The 14,634-nt window shown below is 35.3% G+C and overlaps 1 protein-coding gene across 1 annotated transcript; it reads right to left on the minus strand.

The window, feature by feature from the left end:
* Window positions 1–1,435: 1,435 nt before the first annotated feature.
* On the minus strand, window positions 1,436–8,943 carry LOC125656594 (uncharacterized). The gene is made up of 2 exons (XM_056143783.1): window positions 8,869–8,943; window positions 1,436–4,845 (listed from the first exon to the last, which is right to left on the minus strand). The coding sequence occupies exon 2, from the start codon at window positions 4,264–4,266 to the stop codon at window positions 3,145–3,147; it is 1,122 nt and encodes a 373-aa protein (XP_055999758.1). The 5' UTR covers window positions 4,267–4,845; window positions 8,869–8,943; the 3' UTR covers window positions 1,436–3,144.
* Window positions 8,944–14,634: the final 5,691 nt, after the last annotated feature.

Consider the following 14,634-nt stretch of genomic DNA (forward strand, 5'->3'; position numbering starts at 1 on the left):
GATCAGCTTAGTATAACAGCTTGGTATAAGATCAGATTGGTATAACAGCTCGGTATCAGATCAGCTTGGTATTAGATCAATTCGGTATAAGATCAGCTTAGTATAATAGTTAGGTATCAGATCAGCTTAGCATAACAGCTTGGTATAAGATCAGCTTAGTATAACAGCTTGATATAAGATCAGCTTGGTATAACAGTTCGGTATCAGATCAGCTTGGTATTAGATCAGTTCGGTATAAGATCAGCTTAGTATAATAGTTCGGTATCAGATCAGCTTAGCATAACAGCTTGGTATAAGATCAGCTTAGTATAACAGCTTGGTATAAGATCAGCTTGGTATAACAACTCGGTATCAGATCAGCTTGGTATTTGATCAGTTCGGTATAAGATCACCTTGCTATAATAGTTCGGTATCAGATCAGCTTAGTATAACAGCTCGGTATAAGATCAGCTTAGTATAAAGGCTTGGTATAAGATCAGCTTGGTATAACAGCTCGGTATCAGATCAGCTTGGTATTAGATCAGTTCAGTGTAAGATCAGCTTGGTATTAGATCAGTTTGGTATAAGATCAGCTTAGTATAATAGCTCAGTATCAGATCAGCTTAGTATAACAGCTTGGTATAAGATCAGCTTGGTATGACAGCTTGGTATAAGATCAGCTTGGTATAACAGCTTGGTATAAGATCAGCTTAGTATAACAGCTTGATATAAGATCAACTTCGAATAATATCCGCTTGAAATAAGATCAGTTTGATATAAAAATCACCTTGGTATTACAGCGCGCTATAAAATCAGCTTTAAAATAAGCTTGTCCCGAATTTGTTAAACAATGCCAGTCGGTGTGGCTAAAGGCGAAAATGGTGCCATTGGAGTGAGTCCAAAAAGTTGATCCGCTCCCGATAATGAATCAGGTTGCTAAGCAGTTAGTTTGGTATGCGATGATATACATGTAGGTCTATCATCGTGAGTGACCATTTTTACAGATTAGTCATCATGCGAGGCGTGTTCCCTATACAAAAAGGTGACGGAGATCTTTGAGATACCGTTGGGTAATCTACTGATACCGAGGTTGATGTAAAAATAAATCTAGATTACATGTTGCTGGATTAAACAGTATATCCAGGTCACTCAAGTCTTGTTCAATCCTTTTTTGGATAACGGAAAGGCAATATTTGAAAAGCTTTTCTTCAATGGAACGATGACAACTTTCCCATGAACACAAAGGTGGGATTTCCCCACCACTTATCATATCAAATGTTGCCCTATAACTGACTGCGACTTCAGAATTGTTCAAAGAATGAATTAAGGAAGAAGTGTTTTTTAAGTCAGATATGGCACAAAGGGTGATATACATATAAATGTTGAATACAAGAAAGCCTCGGGATGTTGAATCCTGTGACATCCAACCTGTATAACTGAAAGACAGAGACAAATATCTGTATTGGATTCTAATTTATTAATGAAACATTCTATCATTATCATTATGGATTACAAAAAAATATCACACATCAAACAAGAAAATATTACATACATTATTATGAAACTAACACAAAAATCTAATAATCCATCTGAAAGTTTGAAAAGTTATTTCAGAAATGTACATCTATACTATATTGCTTGCCTGTATCGGCTACTGAAGAACCCTGTCTCTGTTCCTCGCATTTATGCATCCGCACATCCTCTAACATCCCTGACCATATTTGTTGTATCTTTAAAACATATGCACCATTGACATTGACTTTTAATTAAAATTCAAAAACCACTCAACTCTTTCTTTGAAAATTCTGTAATTCGAAATTGCATATCCAACTTCACTTCTGCGTTTTTGCATAATTCAATTTTTTTTTCTTGTACATAATATGTGTAGATACTTGACCGTTGGTCCCTCGTCTCTTACAATCCGATTGGTCATCCTTCTACCTGACCGAATCTATATCCTCCTCATTAATTTGTAAACAACCTACGGTATGTATCATCAACTCTCTTCCAATGCAAAGTTCATCTATACTTAATCAACATTATATTATTAACTTAATACTTCTCATCTAGCCACTGCCAATTCCCCCCTCGTCTATCAATTAAATTTGGGACCAAATCAACGCACTTTGACAAAACTTTCAAAGTCCATAATTTTTCAAAGTGCATAATATTTCAAAGTGCGTATTTTTCAAAGTAAGTTGTAACATAGCATCACCAAAGTGGGCAGTTCAAATTTTAGACATCCTAGAAATGACAATAAATTAACTTACTACATGTCTGATTATCTTTAGAAATTTTAATATTCTGAAAGCTAATAACTACGCTCCATAACAGGTGGATTGACATCTTTAATAATGACACCGGAGAAATTAACAAAAGTGTGCGCAGAAAAGGCATGAATTTCACATTCAATGTTCCTAAAATCTGTTTTCGTCTCTCCCAACCACGGAACCGTCCTGGATCCGCTGGATGCCTACCTCTTGCAGATATTCATGATTACGCCTCACTTATTATCACAGTCAAGCTATGTCCCTGCACTTGTGTTTCTTATAGACGAATCCTTTAAAAACAGAAATATTGTAAACGCTCCTGCATTCCAAATACTGGAACATGTTGTTGGGTTTAAATAAGATAAAGTTTTAGACTTCGCGATTTAATTTGTATCGAATCTATCACTTGGCATAGTTTTGTAGTCTTATTCAACTCAAAGTTCAGCTAACAATATAAAGTTATTGTTTCATGAGTGTTTACAAGGATGCGTAAGTTATCACATGAACCGGGACATGTAGCGTCGCTACACCGGGAACAATATATCGATGCTATACCCCCATTGATTCGCTTGGTTTGGTAATTACCAATCAGTATCGTTTGAAGTCGGCATTTCGCAAATTCTATGGTCGTTACTGTATCGATATCTAGTTTGCCAATGTAACCTGTCATTGGGTCAAGTGCTGCCTGATGTGTGTCATGGTTATTAATGTTTAATATTCACATGATATGCAGTATATAAATGTGGGAATTTGACAATGAAGAAGCTAAAGTCATACCGTTTGTCACAAAATTCGATTATGAGTTTACTATTAACGCTAATTTTCGGTAGAATATCCAAATACGTTAATGTGTTTATAAAATTGATACATGTACTTAGTGTGAATATCTGGGTGTTTATTCCATGTACTGGATCACTTTTATTTCTCCTGATTTGCACAACCCTACCCACAACCTCCCATCACAGTCCACAATCAGTCCATGAGGCCCATCATTTAATCCACACTTGTCAATACCTTTAATGAATTGTCCATTCTGATCTAGAATGTGTAGACAGGCATTGTGGTAATCTGCCACAATAATATGTCTCATTGAGTCGGTCACTATTTGCCCTGGGCTGAATGATTTCTCTCCTCCCGGTGGTTTGTCGTTATATCGGAATCGGACTGTTCCTGTTCTGTTGACCACTACCACTCTTTTAGCATTTTGATCGGAAGCCACGATGTCACCATTGTTGTTCTCTGTCACATACACTAGGTACCCCCCTCCTTGATATATTGGTTTCCAGTGTTCATCATTATCTATTTCCTGTGTAACATTCTGTCCCTGATAACGGACAATTTTGTGATGACTTCTATCAGTAGTACTCATACTGACCAGGATGTCGCCTGATCTGGTACAGCACAGTCCCATTGGATGCCAGTCTCGTGAGGTGGTGATTAGCGTCTCTGTCTCCCCGTGTCTGACAACGTTCACAGTTCTACTGGGACCATTACTATAAATCAATTCTCCCTGTCTGTTCACTGCAATGCCATTAGGGGACAAAGGACATGTACTGGTGACAGTGTCTTGCACACTTCCATGTATGTCAAAACACTGTATCATTTTGTCTGTTCCATTGATCCAAACTTTATCTGATCCAACACATGCTACACTAAGTAACTCTTTGACACCTGTTTTAACATTTGCAATCACTTTGGCTTCTTTTAATAATTCCTTAACAGGTAAAGAGAGGATTTCATCTGTCAGACTGGGTATTGATAGTTGTGCCTGTGTCAGTGTTGCCTTGTAATCTCTGAATTCTAGATTGAGTTCTCTTCCTTGAACTGTGTTTGTTTTGAGAGAGGGTGATTTGAAATGAGGTACTTGTGGAATGACTCTAAATTCAATATATTTGGATTTGTAATTGTTGACATCAGACACGTTGTTGGACTTCAGGATTTCTTTGTTTTCTTTAACAGTTTGTGTCATACTGGAATTATGACTTTGGAGTTGGGACTGGCAATACTTCAGAATCATAATTTCTCGCTTTTTGAATAATTGGATCAGTGATTCAAGTTTGTCAAATATATTGTCTATTTCGAGGTGCCATTTCTCTCTTTTCTCTGTAGCTTCTTTTTCTAGATGAGAGTAGTGGGTCTTCGATATGGCAATTTTCTGTTCAGTATATGCATCGTATTCCTTGTTCTTTGGAATAATAATGCCTTCAATTTCTTATGTTTCTCTTTTAATATTTTCTCTCTTTCTGGCGATGTTGTCTGCCATGTCGACAACATCATGACCTTTATGTGGACCTGTGACACATTTCATGCAGACCGGAATATCACACTGTTGACAATGGGCCTCACATTTCTTGGGGGAATGAGATGTACATTGAGGAAACACCAGTTGGATTGTGCGTTTTGTGAAAGGAACAATGTAATGTTTCATAGACGTGAGGCTCTCAACGTGTTTTTTGATGCAGTCTGCACATATACCGACTTGACAATTGTTACAGAACTGTTGGACAGGCTTCACACAGTTTAGGTCACAGGTGATGAGCTCCTGTGCCCGGGTGGTGGTAGTATCGATTCCTTGATTATCAGATGTTGGTTCCATCTAAAATAGAGATAATTTTAGACCTATGCGTAGTAAAGAGATTGAATTACCGTAACAAAAGACCAATGACATTCAACTCTATTGTTACATAAAGGAACATTCACTACACTAAACGTTGCAATGTATTACGTGCTTGATATTTCGTTATTCGATTAATTTCAATATTAGTTTATATAAAACACATAAAAGAATCAGTACAGTGCGATAATAAGATCATTTATAACTGCGAAAACTTAGAAAATAATTTTAGATATAAAACAAACACACTTAAAGGACACATGACACAAAAAATTATTTGTCTGTAATCATTGTCTTTATAATCCTTAAGTCAGATTCTCACACTGAATCTGTTAAACAAGCATCTGATAACAAGGTACAGCTGGAAATAGTAATCTGTAAACACCAGCCAAAGCAGTTCTCCGAGCAATGCCGACAGTTAATGAGATAAGAGTCACGTGTGTGTTATATACGTCAGAGGTAAGCTTCTTGCAAATTCTCACCGTAACGTATTCAATACAATGGCTGAAGACTTATCAGAACTCTGATTTATTTAAGAAATAGCAAAATTGAATTGCAGTAAAATATTATTGGAAATCATGTAATAAACTTAAACTTTGATATTCACATTTGCAGCAGATTTAGGTTGTTGATCCTCCTTCCCCCCAAGCTCTAAATTGCTAAACATATATAAATATGTACCAGTATGTATATCATGTATATATTGAAAAAAAATCAACAAAAATTCCGTATATGTCTAATGAATTGACATCATGACATTCTGAACCCCTTATCTATAAAAATGTATGTCACATTTAAATAATGTAAGAAACCTACCATAAAACGAATGTAGGAAAAAAAGTCACGGAAAAAAAGTCACAGATGAAAAATCACAGGAAAATAAGTCACAGGAAAAAAAGTCACAATATATATTTTGTATAAAAATCACATAGATGTATGAAAAAAAGTCACAATATATATTATATTATATGTATAGGGGAAAATTCATAGTATATATTTTGATATAAAAGGGTCACATATACAAAGGGGGAGAAAGTCACAGTATATATATTTTGAAAGAAAACTACATATATATATATATATATATATATATATATATATATATATATAAGTCAATTATTATATAAGGAGAAAAGTTTCACTTAAATTTGATTCAAAGTTAGAAGATTCCATGTTTTTTTTAATCATTTGCAACAAACAAATAACCCCAATAAAATTAACTTTTAAGTATTTACAACAGTTAACAGTCAACAGTGCCTGTTGAGATTAATTAGTGGCTTCACAAGGCACCTTTCCCCTTTTCTAGACAGTGTATTCCCTGTATAAGTAGACAAAATGGCATCAGTTTACAATCTTTGAAGCCATACATACACTGTAGGATGAAGGAAAAAATGTTTTTTTTGTTTTTTTTTTAGCAAATGTTAACTATTCATCGGTGCTTTATTTTTCCTACGTATGGTCAAAGTCACTCTTTATAAATATTGTGACTTTTTTTCCTTGGTATAGGCAAAAACAATAAAAAAAATTTGAACAAAAGAAATTGTGACTTTTTTTGCTAGGTGTGGTCATAGACACTCTTTCTACATATTGTGACTTTTTTTCCCGTGACTTACTTTCCTGCGACTTTTTTCCCGTTTACCCATAAGACAGGGATTATAAAAAATGATGTTTGTTTTCTTTTGGTAACAATTTTCTCTAGCAAATTGCACCCCCTCCCCAAATTTAAATTTGAATCCTGATACAAAATACGAATAGTAAAAAGCAGTTAACTTGCAGCACATATGTAATCATATTGTAAAAAAAAACTTTGTTTTTTTTTTACCTGAAGTATTTGTCGCTTTCTATATGCACCATACCCAGATGGGTTTTTTTCTCAGTATTTGATGAAGTTGAACATTCACCTTGGGTAGGCCACTCAGCATCGGGTACAGCATCATCTTTTAACTGAGCCGAGCATTATGATAACCTAATTCAGCTAACCGGGGTGGATAACGAGAATACTGATCTGGCGTAAAGTGTTTCTCACATATTTTACTGTATTTGGTTAATGTAAGGTCTCTTCTATGACAGTAATGTACCCATGCTTTTTGAAGACCTGCATCTTTGGGGAAGCGAAAAAATGACACATTTTTGTCCACTTTTGAAGAGGTTGAACAATTATAAACAGCACAATACGGCATCCTTACAAACTATATGAATAACTCTTTAGATACAAAGAAATATGAGTGTGCATGTTCTTTGTTTATGACAGCATTTAACCCATTACTGGTAATTAGGGAAACTGTTTGTCTTTGATCAGTGATAAGAAAGATTTATAGTATCTCTTCTGTAGAAGCATATAGCATCTCTGTGCTGTAGCTCATCTCTGACGTCACCCCGACTGTTTCCGATCTCTGGGGTTTAGAATATGCATATTGAGGTCAGGCTGCTTATCAGTACAGTGTTACAGCTTTAGCTGTGAAACGGATGCGTGTTTAACAGATTCAGTGTGAGAATCTGTCTTAAGTATTATAAAGACAATGATTGCAGATAAATAATTTTTTGTGTCATGTGTCCTTTAATGAGTCTCATTTAGCTACTATAAACAATTGTAACTCATTATTCCTCAATATTTCTCAATTGTTATCTGAAAATTCTCAATCTAAATTTTGATAGATCAGGTGCATGCTTGTGTCTGAAATACCCGCGGAAGTATCATTTATCAAATTTCTCATATTTTGATGAAAAGATTGATAATGGCCCAAATTCTTTGATTGAGTACATTTTTAATGGGACATTTATTTATCACATTTCTAACATTTTGATAAGAAGATGAAAATGTGCCTAAATTCCTTTTCATATATATCATTTCTGACTTACTGAATGACGATGCATAATCTTGTCAGTATACTGTCGCGTAACACAGCATTACTCTCTCCAAGTCTTAGGGTTATCCAAAAACAGATTTCGTCTTTTAATGAGACCTTGATCTCACATTCTGTATTTTACATTCAGCTTATTTTTAACCATGGCATATCCAAGAAAATTCTGAATTCATCTTCATCAGAGCTGTCAACTATTCTAAAATCGTTGTACCTGAAATTTCTCAATCATCTTTACATCGTAGTTCTGACAAGTCTGTTGATATCTTCTTCCTCAAACTTCTACATATCAGATATATCTTGGTTATGACATAAAGTGTAAAAGTTACAACTTAAAGTGGAGAGTTCTTTAACTAAAAGGTTTCAATTTGTATCATACAAATGAAATGTAATTTTATATCCATTTTTTGCAGATTTTTGTGTTAAGCTTTATGTATTGTACATATGTTTCTCTTTTAAAAAGCCAAGAAGGAAGTCTAAATGTTTTCCTCCTTTGTTTGATTCAGTGCTCTGAGAGAATGCCTTCATCAAGCTCCAGACGCAGATACATATTGTAATGAAAATATAACAACTAGAGACCCCAGATGTTTTACTGACATCCTTTGAATTCCATGTTTGGATTGTGCAAAAGGAAAGGAGAGAACGCATTGGACCAATAAGGAATACGAACTTTGGCTCCCTGAATCAGATGCTTTATCAACTGAGGTATCTTGCACCAGGCCAACATTCAAATACAGACACTTTGATTCAATGCCTAGTCAAGTGTTTCAACAACTAAGCCATCTGATATCAGACCAGGATTGATATCTAATCATTCTGAATATCGAGTCTGGTGTTCGATAGACTGGGCCATCTTGTAACAGACCAGTATTAACATTTTAGCACCTTGAACCTCTAGTCAAGTGTACTAAAAACTGAGCTATATAGATCTGTTATCCGACCAAGATTAAAATCTGAGCACCTTCAATGTCTAGTTAATTGATTGTATTTTTGAACAATGACGACATAAAATATTCATGTCTATTGCAATTCTTGTCACATCCGTTTGTAATGAGTGCAAGTATATGAATGGGAAAACTATGATAATAAGAATATACAGGAATATTGATTCCATCCCGTCCTGCCATTATGAAATACCACTTACTTGTGAATTTTCTATCTTAAGGTTTCTTTCCATCTCATCCAGTAGGTGATTGAGGCATTTTATTCAACATTCGGTTTGGTGTTTATTCTTCCTGGTGACCTGTTGTCATATGACACCCAGGTATTTAATAGTTACCTTATAACAGACATTTAAAGGTTCGGTTAAAGTATAGGAATGTACGATATGACCCTCATTCAGAATGCACCACGGTATATTGAAGACAGACAAGTATATATTTAAATACCCAAGATCAAAGATCTGGCTTCTTGATAGTAAAACTCTTGATTTCAGTTATACTTTTCTACTGTTCAACTCTTAATTTTATGCGTCAGGGTTTGGGGATATAATTGTTTTTGTTCAGTTTATTTGTTTGTAACTTTAAATTTGAATATAAATATATATTGCTCGACATAGAAGCTTGTAATAACATTGTATTTATTGGCAAGTTTCATTATTACAACTATATTTTAAACGAACTTGGCATTAATTCCACTTTTAGCAATCGTACTTATACTCCAATTGCCCTTTCAAAACATGAAATTCTTCAAAACCATGCTTCAGTTTAGACACGTTTAATATCCCCTTCACTGGGTCCGATGAGTTACCATACCTATACTGGATTTCTAAACTTTATCAAACCCTTACAAACAAACATACATTACTGGATCCAGTAAATGTTCTACCAAGCCCCTATCTTTCCTCCTCACGAAATTATTAACAGATGTGAAGGAGAAACTTCAAACATACTGTACAACCTCATCAGCCAGAAATGGTGTAAATCACATCTGGATTCTAAAACAACTTCTAAAGAACTTTTAGTAAATTTAAAATTACAAAACTTTTCTCAAATGAAAAACATCAAAACTTCCGACTTTTTAACACTTTACACAACCATCCCTCACGATAAATTAGACATTATAGACATTTGTTTCTTCCACAAAAATGGACAACGGATATATTCATATCTAGTGATCAGTCATCCAAAAATTACTTTGTTAAACACCACTCTAATTCCGGGCACAATTACTCTGAAGTTGAAATAAAAATATGCTAAAGTTCCTCATTGGCAATCTGCTCGGTGTCTTTGTGATCATATCCTACAACAGTCTGCTGGAATTCCCATGGGCACGAATTGTGCTCTTTTGTTAGCTTACTTACTTTTATATTCCTATGAAGAAAATAACCTCTTGTGACCTTTGGACATTTGGATATATCGACGACATACATCTATCAACAAAATTAATTTTCATTAATATGTCGATTCGATATATCCCTGTGAACTCGAACGAAAGTACACTAGAGAGTCGTTCACTTCTGCTTCATATTCATTTTATTGGAAATGGATATTAACTGCAAACTAACAACTCACCGTTATGGCACACGGGATTATTTCAGTTCCATCATCAACTTCCCATATTTATGTAGCGATATTTCATTATCACCTGCATATGGTGTTTAAATCTCTCAACTAATTTCATATACGAGAGCTTGTTCTGGTTATGGTCAGATTTTGAATCGAGGCAGGCTACTGACAAACAAGTTGATGGTGTAGGTATTTCAACAGTCTCGTAAAAGTCAGCATTTCGAAATTGTATGGTCGTTCTAACGATCTAGTTAGCCAATACAACCTATCATTGGGTCAAATGCTGCCTGACTTGTTTCATACCTATTGTTAGGCCGTTCTTGGTATACTGATTTTGACTATGGATAACTCCGTTTACCTTATCAAGATATGGTTCTCCCGACGGGTGTGACCCGTCGACAGGGATGCTTACTCCTCCTAGGCACCCCATCCCAACTCTGGCGTGTACAGGGGTCCGTGTTTGCCCAACTATCTATTTTCTATTGCTTATAGGAGTTATAAAATTGATAACTGTTATCTTCACCGTTCATTCTTTCACCATGGGTAGATCTAATAACAGTTTGGTTCGGGTTGCCTCAGAAAGCCAAATGATGTGACGTCTGGAGTCATACGCTCTCTTTTCCTAAAAACTGGAAAGAGACACAAAGACAGTCATTATCATGACCCATTGCTCTTTGTTAATGTATGTTAACAATTATAATAGGATCTATGAGATTGATCACTGTTCGTTATCTTCACCTCTCATAGACTTGATTAAGTACTAGCTACATTTCCCTTTCTAGTAAATGTGCTTGTGCAGCTAATTCAACAAGTTGAGCCATTCTTAACTTCTATTTTGGTATCAATTCTTCCCTGTGGCTTATCATCATGTGAAACCCAAATGTTTATCAGTCATAAACAAAAGAGGAATCAAACTTTATTGAACAATGTTTTGATCTATAGTGGAATGATTTATAATCGCAGGAGGGGACAATATTCATGGATTGCCGAGATTTAACAGTTTCATTGAGATGTAACTTCATGGATTGCTGATATTTAACAGTTTCAGGAGGGGACAATATTCATGGATTGCTGACATTTAACAGTTTCAGGAGGGGACACTATTCATGGATTGCCGAGATTTAACAGTTTCATTGAGATGTAATTTCATGGATTGCTGAGTTTTAACAGTTTCAGGAGGGGACAATATTCATGGATTGCTGACATTTAACAGTTTCAGGAGGGGACACTATTCATGGATTGCCGAGATTTAACAGTTTCATTGAGATGTAATTCCATGGATTGCTGAGATTTAACAGTTTCAGGAGGGGATTAAATACTAGACTTTTTGACATCATAGACAGTTGATTCTTCAACAAAAACGGAAAACGGAAATATTCATATCTAGTGATCAGTCATTCAAAAACTTACTTTGTTAAACACCACTCTGATTCCACGCACAAGTACTCTGAAGTTGAAATAAAAAATATGCAGAGTTCCTCATTGACAATATCTTCGTGGTCTTTGGTGATCAGGTCTTCCAACAGTCTGTTGGAATTCCCATGGGCACGAATTGTGCTCCTTTGTTATCTGACCTGTTTTTATATTCATATGAAGCATAATTTATTCAAAAACTTCTACGTGAGAAGAAAACATTTCTCGCTCTGACCTTCAATTCGACATTTAGATATATCGATGACGTTTTCTCTATTAACAATGATAGCTTTCATTCATATGTCGCTTTGATATATCCCTGTGAGCTCGAAATAAAGGACATCACAGAGTCGTCCACTTCTGCTTCATACTTAGATATTTTATTGAAAGTAGACATTAACGGCAAACTGTCAACTCAACTGTATGACAAACGGGATGATTTCAGCTTCTCCATCGTCAACTTCCCACATTTATGTAGCAATATTCCATTATCACCTGCATATGGTGTTTATATATCTCAACTGATTCGATATGCAAGAGCTTGTTCTGGGTATAGTCAGTTTTTAAATCGAGGTAAGCTACTGACAAACAAGTTGATGGTACAGGGATTTCAACAGTCTCGATTGAAGTCAGCATTTCGCAAATTCTATGGTCGTTATAACGATCTAGTTCGTCAATACAACCTCGCATTGGGTCAAATGCTGTCTGACGTGTTTCATACCGATTGTTAAGCCATTCTTGGCACACTGATTTGACTGCGGATAACTCCGTTTGCCTGATCGGGATGTGGGGCTCGCGACGGGTGTGGCCGGACAACAGGGGATGCTTACTCCTCCTAGGCACCTGATCCCACCTCTGGTGTGTCCAGGGGTCCGTGTTTGCCCAACTATCTATTTTGTATTGCTTGTAGGAGTTATGAGATTGATCACTGTTCGTTATCTTCACCTTGCATTTAACAGTTTCAGGAGGGGACAATATTCATGGATTGCTGACATTTAACAGTTTCATTGAGATGTAATTTCATAGATTGTTGAGATTTAACAGTTTCAGGAGGGGACAATATCCATGGATTGCTGACATTTAACAGTTTCAGGAGGGGACACTATTCATGGATTGCCGAGATTTAACAGTTTCATTGAGATGTAATTTCATGAATTGCCGAGATTTAACAGTTTCATTCAGATGTAATTTCATGGATTGCCGAGATTTAACAGTTTCATTGAGATGTAATTTCATGGATTGCTGACATTTAACAGTTTCATTGAGATGTACTTTCATGGATTGCCGAGATTTAACAGTTTCAGGAGGGGACAATATTCATGGATTGCTGACATTTAACAGTTTCATTGAGATGTAATTTCATGGATTGCCGAGATTTAACAGTTTTATTGAGATGTAATGTCATGGATTGCTGACATTTAACAGTTTCATTGAGATGTAATTTCATGGATTGCCGAGATTTAACAGTTTCATTGAGATGTAATTTCATGGATTGCCGACATTTAACAGTTTCATTGAGATGTAATTTCATGGATTGCCGACATTTAACAGTTTCATTGAGATGTAATTTCATGGATTGCTGAGATTTAACAGTTTCATTGAGATGTAATGTCATGGATTGCTGAGATTTAACAGTTTCATTGAGATGTAATTTCATGGATTGCCGAGATTTAACAGTTTCATTGAGATGTAATTTCATGGATTGCCGAGATGTAACAGTTTCATTGAGATGTAATTTCATGGATTGCTGGCATTTAACAGTTTCATTGAGATGTACTTTCATGGATTGCCGAGATTTAACAGTTTCATTGAGATGTAATTTCATGGATTGCCGATATTTAACAGTTTCATTGAGATGTAATTTCATGGATTGCTGAGATTTAACAGTTTTATTGAGATGTAATGTCATGGATTGCTGAGATTTAACAGTTTCATTGAGATGTAATGTCATGGATTGCCGAGATTTAACAGTTTCATTGAGATGTAATTTCATGGATTGCCGAGATTTAACAGTTTCATTGAGATGTAATTTCATGGATTGCTGAGATTTAACAGTTTCATTGAGATGTAATTTCATGGATTACCGATATTTAACAGTTCCATTGAGATGTAATTTCATGAATTGCCGAGATATAACAGTTTCATTGTGATGTAATTTCGTAGATATGGTTTATCTACATCATGTAAAGTTTGTATTTTCTTGTGGTTTGGAATTTGTGGAGTAAGGATATATATGAAATCCATGAACATTGAGTTTCCACAAAATCTCTTTATTCCACATGATTGTAGACACGGAAGAATCACATTCAAATAGTAGTCCCCATAAAAACCATGCAAGTTTTGTGATCTCGTGACCAAAAGGTATCTATTCTACGCACAAGTACTCCGAATATGCTTTACTTTCTAAGTCGTTAACAATATATATGTAGTCATCGGAGATCAGGTATTCTAAACGTCTGTTGACATTCCCATGGTAACACATCCTAATCCGTTACCCACTGATATGTTTTATATTCATACGAGGCAGAAGTTATACAAACTATTCTATATGAAGACATAAACATCACAGCATCTAGGATATGACAAAGCATTTTTCTCGTATACATGTATTACCAATACAGCTCGCTTTCCTCCACTTAATCTAAGAAACACAAAAGTTGCAGTGTTCAAACCAATATGAAACCATACTGTTATGAGTGTTCCATAGTAAAAATATTTCTATTTATTTTCAATTTTGACCGGGTTACACAACATACATCCGGCTTATAGTTTGGTGAATGACCTGCTAATCAACTCCTAAAATTTTGTACTCATTGAAAATGCGCATTTTTTTCTTTTTGAAAATGATCAGACAATTTTCAAAAAATTTGCATGTATTTGAACTTTGTAATTGTTTAAGCTTGTCGATTATAGACGGTAAATATTTTGTGTATTAACTCCTCTCACGCCTCTAACTTGACATTCCTCAAACTTTATCTAGTTGTTATGGA

This window comes from Ostrea edulis, chromosome 7 (genome assembly GCF_947568905.1).
Source record: "Ostrea edulis chromosome 7, xbOstEdul1.1, whole genome shotgun sequence".
Lineage (NCBI taxonomy): Eukaryota > Metazoa > Mollusca > Bivalvia > Ostreida > Ostreidae > Ostrea > Ostrea edulis.

Bases quoted from the DNA above. Each gene is read 5' to 3' on its own strand.
- LOC125656594 (XM_056143783.1), bottom strand. From the start codon at position 4,266: ATGATTCTGAAGTATTGCCAGTCCCAACTCCAAAGTCATAATTCCAGT.